This window comes from Camellia sinensis, chromosome 2 (assembly GCF_055761805.1).
Source record: "Camellia sinensis isolate YWXY chromosome 2, ASM5576180v1, whole genome shotgun sequence".
Taxonomy (NCBI): Eukaryota; Viridiplantae; Streptophyta; class Magnoliopsida; order Ericales; family Theaceae; genus Camellia; species Camellia sinensis.
The window spans coordinates 208,747,716-208,765,392 of NC_138962.1; the positions used below are offsets into that span (position 1 = coordinate 208,747,716).

Here is a 17,677-nt window from a genome sequence, read left to right on the forward strand (position 1 = left end):
AGTCTACCCCGGTCGGACCATGTAATCCCAGTCACGCTTGTGCAGATGGAATTCAGGGGCAATTGAGAGGGAGATTTTATGAGCTGGAATGGGCCATGCAAAAGGCCGGGCAAGTTGAGTGTCGAACACGTTTGGGCCGCGGTAGCTTGGGCTTGTCCAAAGAGGTTTTGCTTGGTTAAGGCACAGGACCATGTTGGACCGAGCTACTTTGGCTTGTTTGTGTAGAGACCGGGCTACTCGGAGTTGCTCGGCCGAGATGACTGCTAACCATTTCGTATTCCACAGTTCGTGCGTTTAGCTCGGTAGGAAGGCCTACAGCTAACCGACTCGACCGATCTCGAGCTCGGCTTGTCGAAATGCAACCAAGCTCGGTCGTTCTGGGGCTCAGCGAGTGGATCACTCAGATATGCCGCGCAGCACGGTCATAAGAAACCGAGGTGGTTTCGCCGGTCTACCTGGTTCTGCTGAGGTATCCTGGCAGTTTGGTTAGGTGGTGATTGCTGGATTTGTGCTGACAGATGGGATAGCAGCACCACGTGTCGAGAGACTAATGTGAGTGGATTTGGGGCGCAGAAAGTATATAAGCGTGTCTGCGCCCCCTATGCTGGGACAGATTATCATTTGGTGAGATACACTTAGACATTCGACTCTCTCCTCTCTCCTCTCTCTCTTTATACCGGAGTGTGTGCTAACTTGACCGTCGGAGGGGTTTTCCGGGTAGCTCACCGCCGTTGTGTTCGCAGGTCGATCAGACAGGCAGGGAGCTTGGAAGAAAGGAGTACGGGCTCGCCGGAATATTTGCTCCCCGTACAGGCCCATTATACATGCTCTTTCCTCAACACAACTGAAGGCCTCTTGGTGCAGATGCTACAATTCCATTATAGCAGAAATGGCAACACTCTACAACAAAAGAAAAAGAGCATTTATACTTGGCAAAAAGGAAATGAAACTCAGAAACAGTGATATGAGGCTCATTTTTAGTATCGACTGTGGAGAAGACAGCATCACTACCAAATCCTATGCAAGACCAAAGGATTTTGAGCTCGCATTTTACAAACGAAGATGCAAATTAGTAAAGAGATTGGATGGCAAGTCATTAACCAAAATGTTTCAACAAACAAAAAAAGGAAAATCAACTAATGATCGTCAAGATCTTGCAAAGGTCATCACCCTTTACTTGTGCCTGAAACTTCTCATGTCTACAACAGGCCATATACTCAGTTAGAGTTTCCTCAACTATGTTGACAATCTCAACAACATCAAGAAGTACAATTGGGTTGAGGCAATAAAAGACACACTGATGAATTCAATGGCAAATGCAAACAACAACCCAAGGCATGTCACTGGATGTGTCATGTTACTCTTGGTAAACACGCTACTTAACTACTTCACACAAAAATATCAAACATCCAACTATTTCGAACTATCTAACATATTTCAAATTTTTTTTACAATACTGGTACTGTGAGCACAGTAAACTTCTCTGACCATCCAACAAAGAAGGCTTCTCAAGGTTTATGAAGTGAAACCTTGGTAAAAGGTACTCTAAGTGGAAACATATCAGCCTTGCTGACTTTGAAAAGGTATTCAAACTTTTCTATACTCTCATAACACAAATCTATTCAACACTCCTTTTGTAACGCCCTCAAAATATTATACAAATCAACCATTCATAAGGTCTAGAGATATAATAGAAATGTTATACTTTCATTCATCAAAGTTAATATTACAAAAGATATCACATGTGTTACACTTTCATAAATATCCATCTTGAAACCATAGCATGTAACACTAGTTTAGAACAACAAAATAAATGCCCTAAGGACTTACATCTTTCCAAATAATCACTTGGTTACAACAAAAGAGAGAGTCAGAAGCTCTTTACAATTAAAGCCCTCGGCTTAAAAGAAGACATATAAACACAAAAATGAAATCACAAAAGTAGAGTCTTTAGCCTCTAAGCCTCCTAAGCTATGTCCTTGGAGGTGGCATGTCACCTATACCTGAAAATGATTTCCCAAGTAGGGTGAGCCAAAGCCCAGTAGAGATATTCTAAACCATATATGAGAATTAACCAAAATATGAGCATCAGATAAATGTGCAACATTCTTAACCAACACATATTCTTTTCAAGGTCATTCAATATAGATAACCAATATCTCAATTCATTTCCATTCTATCATTTCGGGTAAATCAATTAGCTAAATTCATTATTACCAAGCAACCAATATGAGACTACAACTCAATGGTTCACAATTCAATACATTTATCAAATCCAACACTTCTATTTCTTGCCATTTTATGGAACCATGTCCGAGGGAACCGACACCAATAAATATATAAGATTTCGGGACTTTTACCCTGAATACTCCGGCCAACTTAATTATGAATGGAGTCCATCCCCTATCTCCTTCTATACAATAGGGTACATCCCCTATCTCCTCCCAAACGAATATACATATACAATATATTTAAACATGTTGCCATATACAATGACCAATCAAATCACATATTCAATAATTTAATCCAACTGTCATATTCAATAACATAATCCAATTGATTAGTTTCAATTCACATAATCCACATGCAGTTTTTACAACAATCATAGTTATCCTCCACCAATAGCCTAAAGCAGATATTTCTAAACAGATAAATAAATCTAACAAACAGAAAATTTATCATATTTTCTATAGATGAGTGATTTATCGAATCCAACTACACAGCTCATTTGTGCATTCTTCCAATTTCATAGTCTTCATAACAATTTCATAATTTATACCAATAATTTATTTAACTTTTATTAGGGCAAATCTCCCCATTTTTCAAACATGAACCCCCAAGTCTCAATTTCACCATTCATACATAATAACCCCATTTTCAAGGCCTCACATACATATATGGAGCCCAAAATGGAAAACCCCTCTCTCAAAAATTCAAATCCAAACCCTAACTTCATCCAAACTTCCCAACTCCACCATTTATACAAAAATGACACATATCAAGGTTAGAACTCATATTAAAGAGTAGAGCATCCCTACCTCAAGCTTAGATAAGAGAGAAGAGAGAGACCTCAAAAGTCGGTGGTGACGGAACCACGTTTTGCTCCGATCAAAATGAAACCCTTGACAAGCTTTACACTTAATCTCAAAGGAGCAAAACGAAACCCTTGACAAGCTTTACACTTAATCTCAAAGGAGCAAGGTGAAAAGATCACTCTAGGTGAGTAGATCTAGAGATTTAAGTGAAAAAGTTGAGTTTTGGAGAGAGAAGAGAGGAATCACGATTTAAGAGGAAAAGGGAAAGGAAAATCATGAGAGAAAAAATGGTTTGGGCCTATTTGTAGTAGTGAGGAAATGCTCTAAGGTCAAATAAAATAATAGGCCCAAAAACCCCCTTAGATAGGGACCATTCGGACCTCAAAAATCTGAAGAAAAAAAAAAAAAAAACACGCAGGAGTCGACCCTTAGACAGGAGGGGGTCGACCCTATCTTCCAACAACCAACACACAAACATAAGAGGGTCGACCCTCTCCCAGTCTGGTGTCTATCCTATCTTCCAGCAACTAACACACAGACATAAGAGGGTTGACCTTCTCTAGTCTGGTGTCTATCCTATTTTCTAGCAACACTCCCAAAAACTTCACCAATAGGTAAGGGGCGACCCTTAAAAAGGCTGGTGTCGACCTTAAAATAGAATTTCTAAGTCTCTAAAGAACTTTTGACAAAAATAAGTGCGAACAACCAAACCCAACAAGTTTAAATCGAATTGTACTCCTCTAAAACCAACCCATAACAACACCAAAGATTTCCAAAATAAAAAAAAATAAAGGATTTGAATACACTTTCCCATAAGCTTTGAAGGATACAGGTGCTATACCTTTCACAATCATTATAGTAAAAATCATGTTATGAAATTGTAAAAGTTTTCAGTTTCAAACAACATATTGTAGACACCCCATTTTTGACCGACCTTAAGACTCAGATGTCACCAACTGGGTGCTCGGTGATGTTGCATATTGTGCTCGTTCTGAGGTTTCAGAGTCTCGGCTGCGAGCCTTGCCTCCGAACTTCGGGGCTCTTTTTGTGCCTTGCCTCGGTTTGCGAATCGGGTCCTGTTTTCTCCGTTTTCTCTTCTCGAAGGGAGGGAGAGGTCTCGTAGACCATCTCTCAGTGGCCATAGGCTACGTTTCGTGGTCGTAGGCCATTTTTCCCGTTTGGAGCCCGATTTCTGATTTTCGAAGCCGTCGGCCGTGTGCCTCGGTTCGGGACCGCTTAGCTACCTCCGATTGCTCCAGTTTTTGGCACACACCTTATTTCCTCCCTTTAAAGGGACACTGTGGCCCGGGAGACCACCTTCGTGGTCATACGCCACTTTCACTGCCTAACAGCCTGTTTTCGGGGCCCCAAACCGCGCGTTTTGACCCTCGAACCTTCGTTTTGCATCCGTTTTGGTCCATTTTTAGTAGAGACCCTTTTTTTCATTGTTAGGGAGGGGGTAGTATAGTGGCCGGCCACCTTTTCCCCTGAAAAGTCAGTTTTCTCATTTTCTCTCTCCAAAAGTCGATTTTTCTGACAGAATGCTACTTTTTCTCACTTTTGAGCCACATTTTCTGGCTTTTCATACCACCATTGTGTTGTGCTCATCTGGGAGGCCACCAATATGGGTAAGCCGGCCAGAAATTCATCTTGACCCTTTTGAACCTTGCTTAAAAGCTAGCTTTTCTCTCTCCTAGGTCACATTTTTTGGTTTTTCTCTACATAGTTGTGTTGCACTCATCTGGGAGGCCACCTTTCTGGGGTAGCCGGCCAGAAAATTTTGTTGACCTTTTTGACCCCTGGTTAGCCGACCAGGGGGGGTGGCCGGCCGGCCACTTGAACTGGCCGCCCTGCTTCTTGCTTTTTGCTTTTTCTGAGTGTAGTCCAACTGTGCCAACTGGAGGCCATTTGGTGTATCCTCCACACACGTGTATGGAGGATACTTGGGGACCTTTTTGGATATTTTGGAGCCTCTCCTCTATAAAGGAGAGGCTTGGCTTCATATCAGAGGGTTGAACAAAATTTACTGAGACATATAACCTCCCTCCTCCATTGTCACTATTCCAAGCTCCAAAACCCTAATTTTCTTGGTCCATTTGCACTACAACCCTTAGCACCACACCTCCATCATCCATTCCAGCACCTTGGAAGTCATTTGCAGAGGTTGAAAGCTGACCAACTTGGTCCAAAAGCTGCTGGAGGTCACCTCTTCAAGGGTAAGTGTCTATTTCCCTTAAACTTTTATTTTTTTGCTTCATTACTTAGCTTCACTTGCAAGTATTTCTAGGCTTTTTCATAAACTAGAAAGTGTCATATTTTGAGCTCCTCTTCAACTTTGTTTAAGGGCACTTTGTTGTTTGAGGTCATCTACTTCTCCTTACCCTCTATCTCTCTTTTAGGGCTATTTTTGCATCATACTTTAGCCTTACTTGTGAACATTTTTGAGATTTGTTATAAACTGAAAAAAGCCTTGTTTTGACCTCCTCTTTAATTTTTCTTGAGGTCACTTTTCTGTTTGGAGTCATCTCCTTCTTTGCATGCTTCATTCCTTCATATTTAGGGCTATGCATTAGAGCATTTGCATTGGACTTGTTTTGGCCTCTTAGCCACTGAAATCCAGGAGATTTTTAGTGGATTTGATGAGGTTTTGAGCTTTGAAATCATAGAGGGGTGACCCTCTCACCCCTCATTTTCTTTACTAGCATCATTGGCTTTCCAAAGGGGCTCTATTTTGCATGCATTGAAGTCACTTTTTGGACCCAATTTTGTGGGTTTAAAGGTCTGCCTTAGGTCTGTCCGGGGCCCTTTTGATCATATTTTATGTCTATAGTGCATGTGTAGAACAATTCCATTCAAGGCCTTTTGAGAGGGCCTTTCATCTTATACTTCCTTGACTGATTTCAGGGCCAATTTTGTGAGTTTTAGGGCTGTCATAACTCATTTCCAGAGTTGGTTTGGTCATGCTAAGTGTCTATCTTATATGTGCTTAACAACCCCTTGAATGGCCTTCCAAAGAAGCCCCTCATTTTTACATGCATTGTCTGCATTTCAGTGATCATTTGGGCATATTTTGGCATGTTTTATTCACTGTTTTCGGCTGATTTGATGAGTTCTCATTTTCTTCATATACATGCCATGTAAACCATGCTTGCTAGCCAATGTTGCATGCTATTTTAGTCCATCGTGTTAGCATCTTTAGGCCATGCTCTAAACTAGAAATGTGCATGTTTTGGGACTGCCTTGGCTCTGTTTTTTGACTTCATGATTAAATAATGCCTGATTTGTATACTTGTGGTTCAATGCATGTGCCTAGTATTGAGTTTCGGGGCTTGTTCCATGCATCGGGTGCCATATTTCCATGTTTCGGGATCATTTAGCATCATGTTTTAGTGCTGGAAATTACATGTTCATAGGTCATCTTTCATCCCTTGCCATGCTTTGGTAAAGTGGCATCTGATGCCTTAGGTTCGGTCCTCGGTATGCGTGCATATGTGCACGCATTTCGGTTGTTTCATTTTCATCTAATGGCTACTAATGTAAGTGTGGCTGAGGTCCACTCATGTTGGTGTAAGTCCATTATGCATTGTGTATGCCTTTTCAATTCATAGCATTGCGTATGCTAGGTTGCGTGTTAGTGCATTGTGTATACCATGTTACATCAAGCATTGTGTATGCCATCTCATAGCATTACGTATGCTAGGTTGTATGTTAGTCGCATTGTGTATGCCATCTCATTTGCATTGTGTTTGGGATAGGAGTTAGCCCAAGCACGGGAAACAAGGGACGTTTCGTACTCCGAGTGACGGAACGTGTCTCAATTCCCTGTCGCCGACACTCCGGATCATCCATGATGGAGCATTCATTTCATATTGAGTCGTGCAATTCGACTCCTCGGCCATCATGCATCGATATGCGTGATTGGTGGCACGAGGATCGAGGACTACACTCCCTGAAGAGTAGTCATGCATACATATGTGAAATACTTTGTCATGCCCCTTTGTTGCTCTCTGTTGCAGTAAATCAAAAATCATTGGCCTTCTGGAGCGTTGCACAATATTCCGAAAACAATTACAAACAGAGGCAAACCGGGGCATCGTAATAGATTTCTACGCAAGGCAACTCGAGCATGCATCATTCATCATTTGGAATAGAGCTGAGGCGGTCCATGGATTTGCGTGCTAATTTACCTGCTTTCCTAGATTAATTTGTTAATTAATTAGGATTTTGTATTTATTCGGACTATACTATTTATTTGAACTGTACTATTTATTCAGACTGTATTATTCTTTCGGACCCTCCGAGCGAGGGCAATGTTGTAATAAGTGTGCGTGAGTGTGATGTATGTCTTCCAACCCCACGTCTTTCTCCCTTTTATTTACCAGCTTATGATGGTTAGATTAGGGCATGTTTCAATTAACATACAGCATGATAGCATGCTTGCATTCATTCATCTGTATTGCATGCACCGAGCTCGGCGCATCATACTAACTGCATTTGTATTTCAATTTCAAATTGAATACGTGTTAGCTGTAGCATCATCACATGCCATCTTTAGAATAGCCGAGCCTATCTTAGTTGCATTTTGCATGTGTTGCATTAGGCATTTCTGTATAATTAGGATCATGCATGGATTTCTAACATAGTTTCTGTTTTGGCTTAGAGTACTCGGCAAGTACTTATGCTTTAGCATCCTTGCATGTGTGTGAGTGACTGTCATGATAGCATGCTTACCATGAGGCTATTTGCTTATATGATATACCTGTCTGAATGCCTGTGGGTGAAGGTTGGGTTATTTGAATTGGAACAATTCATCAAATTGTGAATTTTAAGCCCACTAGATAGTGGCAAATCACCTTGTTTTCTAAGCCCACCTGAGGGTGGCAAATCCACATTTTAGCCTACTTGCGAGTAGCAAACCGTTTTCAAAACAAACATGAGATATTTCATTCCAATTCAGGCAACCCAGTCTATACTTGTATGCTGTGCGCATCACATAGTAAATCTAGGCTAATAAGCGGAATAAGAACGCATAATGTTTTCAAAACTAGATATCATGGTTAGTAGAGGCCGATCTTTGATCGGGCGAGCGGGGGTGCTCACGAAGTGACCTTCCCCAATCGTACCCAAGTTCCCGAGCCGAAGCAACTTTGGTGATGACGGACACGTGGCCTTAGGCAACGAGTCAGGGTTTCCTAAATTTTTCAAAATAAAATATTTAGGTGGCAACTCTGTATCTGGCAAAGCAGTCCATGTTTGGTACTCCTTTCAAAAAAAATTTGTTTTCAAAAACGATTTGCCGGATTTGGATTCTTTGATGATTCATCGGTCTTGCATTGCACTCTGCGAGATTAGATACAGGACTGTAACATTGAGTCCTGAACTGTAGTGAGCCCAATGAACAAAACGGGGGGGATTTCCCTTCCGGGACGTTTGGGGACGTCTACACATATTTTCAACACTTAACTCACATTACTCACAGTACAAATCATATTATGAAACTGTAAAAATTTACAGTTTCAAAGCACACACCTATTTAACACTCCTATCACTCATGTTATGAAACTGCAAAAGCTTGCAGTTTCAACGCACAAATCTATTCAACAATCCTTTCACATTCATTACACCAACAATCATGTTATGAAACTGTAAAAGTTTTCAGTTTCAAACAATATATTTTCAACACTTAACTCACAATACTCACATTACAAATAATGTTATGAAACTAACAAATTTTACAGTATTAATAATATATGCCACATTGTTCCAATGCAGGTTGACCAAAGTGTTTTAACCCCAGCTGAACAAGAAATACAATTATTGCATATCAATCAAAGCACATCAACAGACTCTTCAACAAAGAAACATGACCACAAAAAGGACAATAAGCAAAAAAAAAAAAAAAAAGACTTCTAGACAGTGATGAGGATGACTTTCTCAAAGAAGAACACCAATTAGAATCAGAACAAGAATAACAACAAAAAAGAAAGAAAAGAAAGCATGAACCACAAGAAGAACCAGAAAGTGATGAATAAGAAGAAGAGAGTGATGTAGAAAAGAAATAAGTGACTGAAGAAGAAGAAACTGATGAACAACAAGACAATGATGAAGAAGAAGAAGGTGATCAACAAGAAGATACTGGTGAAGAAGGCCAACAACAAGAACAAGAAGAAGAACAAACAAACCAACAACAAGAAGTCAATGAACAAAAACTGACAGACCAACAACAACAACAGCATGAAAAAAAAAGAACAAGCAAAACAATAAGAAGAAAAAAGGACAGAACAACAAGAAGAACTCCAAGAGAAATCTGACACATTTCATTCACAAGGTAAACTCTTGTCTAATACTGAACCAAACTACAAAATTTAATTAAACTAACCAAAACACAGTCCAACATTTTTATAGGTGATAACCAAGCACAAATATCAACCAAAGAGGACAACAAGGATAAATTCATAGCAGCCATGAGAGCACAAATGCAAGAAATAAAACAAAAATTCATGGCTGAATTGCGTAAAAAAGAAGACCAGTTTAAGGAAATGTCCGCCAAAAAAACTGGAAGTCCCCAACAAAGATCAATAGTCAAGAGAATCAAACAAAAGTCAAGAAAACAAGCACATAAGCCAGATTTTGAATCTCAACTAATGACAAAAGCCAAAGAAGATACAAAGAACAAGACAAAAGCTGCTGGTGATGTATCCAAGGGAATAGAGGGTACCGATGAACAAAAAAGAAGAAATCAAAACAGAGAAAGAACCTGCTACTGAACCCGAGCAAAAAGAGGGTGCTCATGAAGCAAAACAGCAGCAAAAAGAAAAGATAAAAGAAGATATTGGCCAAGAGAAAGAAGACACTGCTGAAACCAAGCCAAAAGAGGATGTCAATCAAGAGAAGACACAAGTTCAAGTATTGGAAAATGATGATGATTTCAAGGAAGAATCAATCCACAACAAGCCACTCACCATTTCATGTCGCAAAATAAACAAGGTTTGGCATAGCCTATCCAAAAAAGACCAAGACCAAATTCAACTCATCAACAACACACAATCAAGTGCTTGTGTCTGGTCTGGCAGCGAAGATGAAAATTGCATATACTTCAGATATATGTAAATTGACCAATAGGAAAGCCTTATATGGGAATTTAGATCTCCAATTGCACAATTTTACAGTTTATGTTCATATTCAATAACCTATTCCACAAACCTAATACATTCTTATATATAACATGTTTTAGGTCATTGATGCCTTCGCATAAATGAAATTGGCACTTCAACCATCAATTGAAGAATTTAAGAAACATGATCTACCGTTTGCAAGAAATCCATACGCGGGAAGATCTTACGTTTTCTCAACACTCATCAATGTAAGCAAAACTTAACATACCTTTCAATATTATTCAAACTACAAAATTTTCTACTTTCTTAACATGTTTTACTACATAGTTTTGTAACATATTTCAAACATATATAAATTACAGACTCCGCTACAAAACCAAGATCAAGCACTGAGAGAAAAAATGATGAACAACCATTTTCCAGAAGTAATGAAAAACAGATATATCCATTTCCCAATACGACAACCATTGGACAATTGTGGTCTTTGACAATGCTGATGGGATATGGAGGCACTATGACTCTTTGAGGCCAGCAAAAGATTGTCACAACAAGCACTTTGAAATTGCAAAGAAAATTGTAAGTTAAATAAAATTTCCTACTTAGTTCCATTCCTTTCAAAACATTTCAGCACATCACTATAACTAACAAAAACACCCACTAATTATTTTGTAGCAACAACATCAACTGAGATGGAATAAAGCATTATTCAGCAATCAAGAAAACATGTTATCATCTCAAAAGTGCAAGACAATAATTGCATCAATTGAGGAATGCCCACAACAAACCCCACACTTGTAAGATACAAACTCAATAACTAATGTTCTAATTGCTAAATTTTACAGTTTTACCTAACTAATTAATTTTATCTAAAACTTTGCACGAATGATTGTGTAATCACTATCTGCAATGTTATCAACCAATATATCAACTGGTAACCTGTGCAGAAATCACTTCGACCAACTGAGTGGGTCAAATTTCGAGCAAAAATTATCAGTCAATTCCTCAATGACAAGAACCGATCTTGGAAACTCGAGCACTACCAAATGTTGACAAAACATACCAAACCATAGAAATAATGAACAAACTTCTTGACAATAAAAATACTCAAGTGAACATATTTTTGTACTCTTTTTTTTTTTTTTTTTTTTACATGTGACAAGTACTTTTTATGCTTTTGGGAATTGATCTTCTTGTGGTTATCATAGTGAAAATGATTGTTGTCATTGATGTTGTTGTTGCTTTTCTTCTTGTTATTATTATTGTTCTTCTTCTTCTTGTGCTTATTATTCTTGTTTGTATTCTTCTACTTATTATTGTCATCACATTTGTGGTTGCACATATTTTCATACAATAAGGGTTGTTTCTAATAATTCCTCAAACTGCAAAAATATATAGTTTCATCATATTGTTTCTAATAATTCTTAAAACTACAAAATTATGCAGTTTCATCAGGTTGTTTCTCATAATTCTTAAAACTGCAAAATTATGCAGTTCATTACTCAAATAAAAATTATGCTACACAATTATGCATCTAATTTCATGACTCAACAAATAGATGAACTGTATTTCAAAATTGAAAATAAAACTACAAAATTTTACAGTTTTGTCATTACGAAATATGAAATAAATATATCATGTAGTAAAATTGCATTTCAAAATTATATAGTTTCAATAAGAAATTTTTAACAACATTCTCAGCATTCCATAAAAATAAAATCAACCAAATCCACACAAAAAAAAAAAAGTAAAACAAAACAAAACAAAATTGTTACAAAACAACTTCAATAACTAAAGAACACATCAAAAAAGAAAAAAGAATGCAACCAACTTTATTCATTACTTCCCTAATACCAAGTATCACATTTTATTATCATAATTCCTCAACTTTAAATACAAATCCAAAAGAATAGACTATGGCCTCAAATAGCAGCCTTGCACGTCTTCTTATTGTGATTCTCATATTTCAAGCACCTCTCACACTTGATTTGCTTCACATTCTCACCCCTAGAAGGTATTCTCTTCTTCTTGTTCCGCCCAGACTGCTTTTTCGTTACAGAAGGTTTGATAATCGAACCACCGGCACCATCAAAGTCAAATCTCTCACTTGAAGGCACTGGTTAAATAGATTCCTTGTATGACTCTCTAAAACAATCCACATGAAAAAAATGATCAATGAAATCATACATATCTCTACCACTACTACGCAAAGCATGCACAGCATGACAACAAGGAAAACCATTCAGCTGCCATTTATGGCAAGAACAAGTCCGTCTACCAAAATCAACATAAAAAGAAATAAAAGAATGAACCTCAAGCACAATATCACTAGCAACAATCACATCCCAAGACTTAGCTAGCTTCAAAGAGCCCACCAACTTCTTTTCCATAACTAGACACAATTTGGTAGTCCATCTTTTAGATTCAGCACTTCTATTAGACAATTGAGTCATGATTTGAACCCTAATCATATCAACCATACAAGTAATAGGCAACTCAAGGGCCCCACCAATCAAATTATTGTAAGACTCGGCAGCATTAGATGACATCTCACCATATCGTTTCCCGCTAAAAAATGCATTGGCCCACTTATTATTTTGCAGACCATCCAACATACTATCAACTCTACCATTCCCAGCAATATGTCTCAATTTCTCCATATAACGTTGGAAATAAGCAACAGTTGGCGCATAAGCACATTTAACTAATATTTTCATCAAAGTCAGCTTATAGGTAGTACGAAGTCCCACCAATTTATCAATCAAATTTCTCTTCAAATGGTTCAAGCAATATGCATGATGTGCATTGGGAAAAACCACTGAAAGAGCATCTAGCAATCCATGTTGACGGTCAGACACAAAAGTCAATCTCCAACCTGAACCAACAGCCTTTAACAACTGACTTAAAAACTACATCCAATTATCTTGATTTTCAGCGTCAACAACCGTAAAAGCCAAAAGAAACAGGCCTGAAAACAAAATAACATGAAACTACAAAAATTAGCAGACTCACAATATAATAACACACTGACAAACCAAAACTATATTAACTGCAAATAAATACATACCTTAATTACCATCTTTTGATGTTGCTGCAAGCAAATGCCCCTTGTAACGTCTCTTCAAGAATGTACCATCAACAAACAACAACGGACGACAAAATTGAAAGCCATACAAACATCCATGAAATGCCACAAACAACCTCCGAAAACACCCACTACTTTTATCCACGTCTAATTCAAACACACTTTCAGGATTTGTTCTCATACCCGTGTCAAGGTACCATCGAAGTTGGTCAAAAGAAGTTGCAAAATCACCAAAACAACCTACCTCTTGCCTTATCAACTCCTAACCATGCAACCCAATAAGAAGCATCTATATCATATTACTTCTTCAACTTTTTTTTAACTTCAATAGGACGAGTCAACAGATTATTACTAATATCATTATGCATAATATCAAATACAAGTCTAAAACCAACAATTTTGCTACAATATCTACGAGCAACAACCCCACAAGTATGCACATTATCCAATTTCATAATAAAAAAAAATATCGGAATTCATCAACATCCTTCCATGTACAAACCATTTACAACTCGTAGATGACTTCATCATACATTCAACAATTACTCTTGTTGCATCGTTCTTTAAATAATTCACTGCAAAACCACACTCAACTGCATACTTAGCCAATGCAATGCGAAACGCCAGCACTTCACCTTCAAATTCTTGACCAACACTGTGTATAATCTCCTTCCAACTAGCAGACAACAAAATTCTCTCTGGTTTTGGATAAAAACTAGGCAACAAACTACCAAAATCATCACAATCGTTAGCCAAAGAACTTTCACAAGTTACAGAATCAATCCTAGAAGAATTAACATCAATCTTCACAATTCTCTTATCACCCACAACAACATCAACAACATGAGAACTACTACAACCTACCATTGACATCATATTTTCCAAATCATAATAACATTCAACAATACAATTAGAATATCCAGGAATAGAAAAAAACAAACAAAAGTTACCAACACTCAACTCCTTAAACTTCGCAGATATTTTCTCAACAACTTCATGATAACTACATCTCTCACTAATCTTAATAGCAGCACAAGAATTATTTTATTTGCACATTAACATGAAACACCCCTCCATACTACCAAATCACAAACCATCAAACAATTATTCACAGATTCCAAACTGCAAAATTATACAGTTACAACATATCAGTATCAACACTTCACAATTCACAATTCCAAACTACAAAATTATACAGTTACAACATATCAGTATTAAAATATCAGAATTCACAATTCCAAACTACAACTTCAAAATATATTACACTATACAACAAACAAAATCAACAAAATCAAAATTATTACACTATATCACGTACAAAAATCACAAAATAAGTATTAAACAAACAAAGTTTATCACAAAACAAAAAACTATAACAACATTGCCAAACACAAATCAGATATCACGCAAATTTGCTTATCTATATATATACATGCATATACGTATCGACAGATAAAGACAGAGTGAGACACAGACACACACACACACACAGCGTACGCAGAGATCGCCTATACACAGAGATTTAGATTGCACAACCAGATTCACCTCACAGCACAACGAGATCGACCTCATAGCACAAAAAAATCGGCATAACAGAGAGAGATCGAGATCGCAGAGGCGAAAATTTAGGACTTATAACATGAGTCATTTATTTAGTAGAAAATTTAGAACCTATAACATTTTTCAAATTTATATAATGTTCTTAATTTATTTATTTTTTCCTACCATTTTCTTCCTCATTTTGCAGGCTTTCTCTATTTTTCCTTCTCACAGACAGACGTACCAGCGCCACAGCCACTTCAACCTATAGCTATCTTTCGCCACCAATTGCACCATCTCAAACAACTCACACCATCAGCCCCACCACCCACTTTGTTATAGCCAACTCCATCGTCGCCCACTGTGATCCATAGTGCTCTCAGCCAGCGGTAGATGACTGAAACTTATGGCGACCATGGCTGCAAAAAAACCTTCTATGGTGGTGATGATAGTGAGATCTTGAAAAATCTATACAACTCTTACCATCCTTGCATACAATAAGAAAAATCAAATGAAGGACTTACAACTATCGCCATCGCTTTCTCAATTCCTCAATTCACCCACCATTGCCGACAAGAGTTTTTTATTATTTTTTATTTTTGGTTGTCCGACGAGAATTGCATCGATGGTGGTCTAACATCCATGTTTCTCTCTTTGTTTCTCTCTCTAGAAAGCTTGCTCAACATATCCGCTGGTTTTATTCACATATTTATACTTTTGGGAACTTGCTATTTGCAATTGAACACTAATTTTGATCGTATCTTGTTTTTTAATTGAATTTATTAATTAGTGGTTTTAATGTTTTCCCATTTTATGATATGTGATTTCTTGTAATTCTCCATACTTATTTGGGAGGTGTTACAAAGAATTAATGAGGGATTCAGTGATACTGTATATATAAACATGTATGTACAAACATGTCCAATTTTAGACAAAGAAATTGAAAAAAGAATGGATAGAGAGCACCGTTGGAAGAAAAATTAATAATGGGTTTTATTTATAAAAAAAAAAAATAGCGAAAGAGTAGTTGGAGATACAAATGAGAAAGAAACTGAAGGGTTTGCACAGTGTTAAAAACAGAGCCTAGGTTTTTTTTTTTTTTTTTGGTTTGTGTAAGGTATCTCGGATCAATTTTCATGCATCAGACTAAATCTCTATACTCTGACAAACCTTTTAAAATAGACCTTTAATCCTGCAGTGATTTCAAAATATGCATTTATTAATTAAGAAATAAAAAGAACATGAGTTGTTAATTTTTTTTAAAAAGAAAAAGTGAAAAGAAGTGGCATTGAGATAAAAATTTAATAAAAAAAATCATTAATGAAGTTAGTCATTACACGAAAATCTAAATCGAATTAATAGAGTTAGTCATTATCCAAACTAAAGTAGGTTATGTGTTCGATTTTGAACCATAAAAGGGTTAAATATTTTTGGATTAAATTACCAGAGGTAAAATATAATTAATTTGTTGTAATTTCTTTAAATTAAAAATTGATAATCATAATATAAAAATTAAAAGTGATTATTTTTTTTTATTTTTTCAAATAATTAAATTTTTTTGTAATATATTTAAATTATTTTTTTTCTCAAATTATAAATTGAAGTTCCACCAAAACAGTAAACAGCTCACGGAAAATGAGTGAGAGCACTAATTAGTGCTATCACTAATGATGTGGCAGTGGGCCCCATCAGGAATGATTTGATGTTTTGACCTTGGCGTTGTATTTTTTTTCTTTTTTTATTGAGTGTCATGTCATTAGTGGTCTTTTAGAGCTCCAAAATTAGTGGTCTCTATCATTGTTGAACAACTCACTATCATACACGCATGGATGACGCAAGGATGCACACGCAACCTGATGTTCGGATCGGAGGCAACGACAGCTGGGTGAGGGGCCCAACACGACCATCAAATCCAACGGCTGAGACGAATTCAAACTACCACATCAAAATTGAGATGCCTTCATCTTCTTGAAAAATTATTTATTGATCAGGGCTTAGTCAATCACAAATTCGTATATTTCTTCTTATTTTTTAATTATTTGACATAAAATTATAAATTTTATGTTCTCTATCAATCATAGTATATTATACCCAATAAAATCAAGAGTAATTATAGAAATCCAAATATTATATCAACATTTTTATTATAAATTTTATACTTCATAAAATATTTAACAGCAGCTTTTTTTTTTTAAGAGCAAATAGCTTTCTCTTCTTCTATAAAAGTGGGAGGCTGGCCCATGAGTCACGTGGGTCCCAATCACATAGAGCCGTGTTCGGCAGGGCATCATGATCAGATCAACAGAGCTGGGTGGTGGACCCCTGTCAGAAAATGGTGGTGGGCTTAGGCTGAGCTGGGCTGGGCTTCACCCTTTCACCAGAGGTGGGTTTTATTTTTAAAAAATGTTTAAAGTCCTATAGAGAACCTTCACGACCTTCACTAATGTATTGATTATTAATGTATTTGAATTTATTTTTTTTTATTTCAGATAGTGACATAAATAATTTAAATCATTTTGAGAGTTATAAAGATTATGTTCTGTGAGATCTCTATCATTTCTGTTTATTTTTTTGTCCATCTCTTTGATCAAACTCTTTGCATTGTGGGCTCCACAGCCTCGCAGGCCACGATGAGAGGCGGCTCAAAACTATGACCACCACCCCACTCCGCCGCCGGAGAGCCCCACTTTCTTAGAGGTGGTCCACCCACCACCTCCATCTTTAGTTCCTGGTCTGGGGACCCCCCTCATCTTTGTGGGCATAGGGCCACAGCCCACCCTCCATTGAAAAGGCCTTGGGGCTGCCTCTCTATTTACTTTTTTATTATTATTAACGGACGGACCGCAGTAATAGGTGTGAAACTTGCTCAAGTGATAAAATTTATTTTGCCAATGATTTTAATTTTA

General features: G+C 37.3%; 1 protein-coding gene across 1 annotated transcript; it reads right to left on the reverse strand.

Moving 5' to 3' along the window:
* Positions 1–12,069: 12,069 nt before the first annotated feature.
* LOC145819400 (uncharacterized) lies at positions 12,070–15,307 on the reverse strand. Its single transcript, XM_082913386.1, has 7 exons — positions 15,255–15,307; positions 14,327–14,354; positions 14,183–14,252; positions 13,779–14,092; positions 13,224–13,494; positions 12,426–13,022; positions 12,070–12,263 (listed from the first exon to the last, which is right to left on the reverse strand). Exons 1-7 carry the CDS (start codon positions 15,305–15,307, stop codon positions 12,070–12,072), a joined length of 1,527 nt encoding a protein of 508 aa, XP_082769512.1.
* Between the last annotated feature and the right edge of the window lie 2,370 nt (positions 15,308–17,677).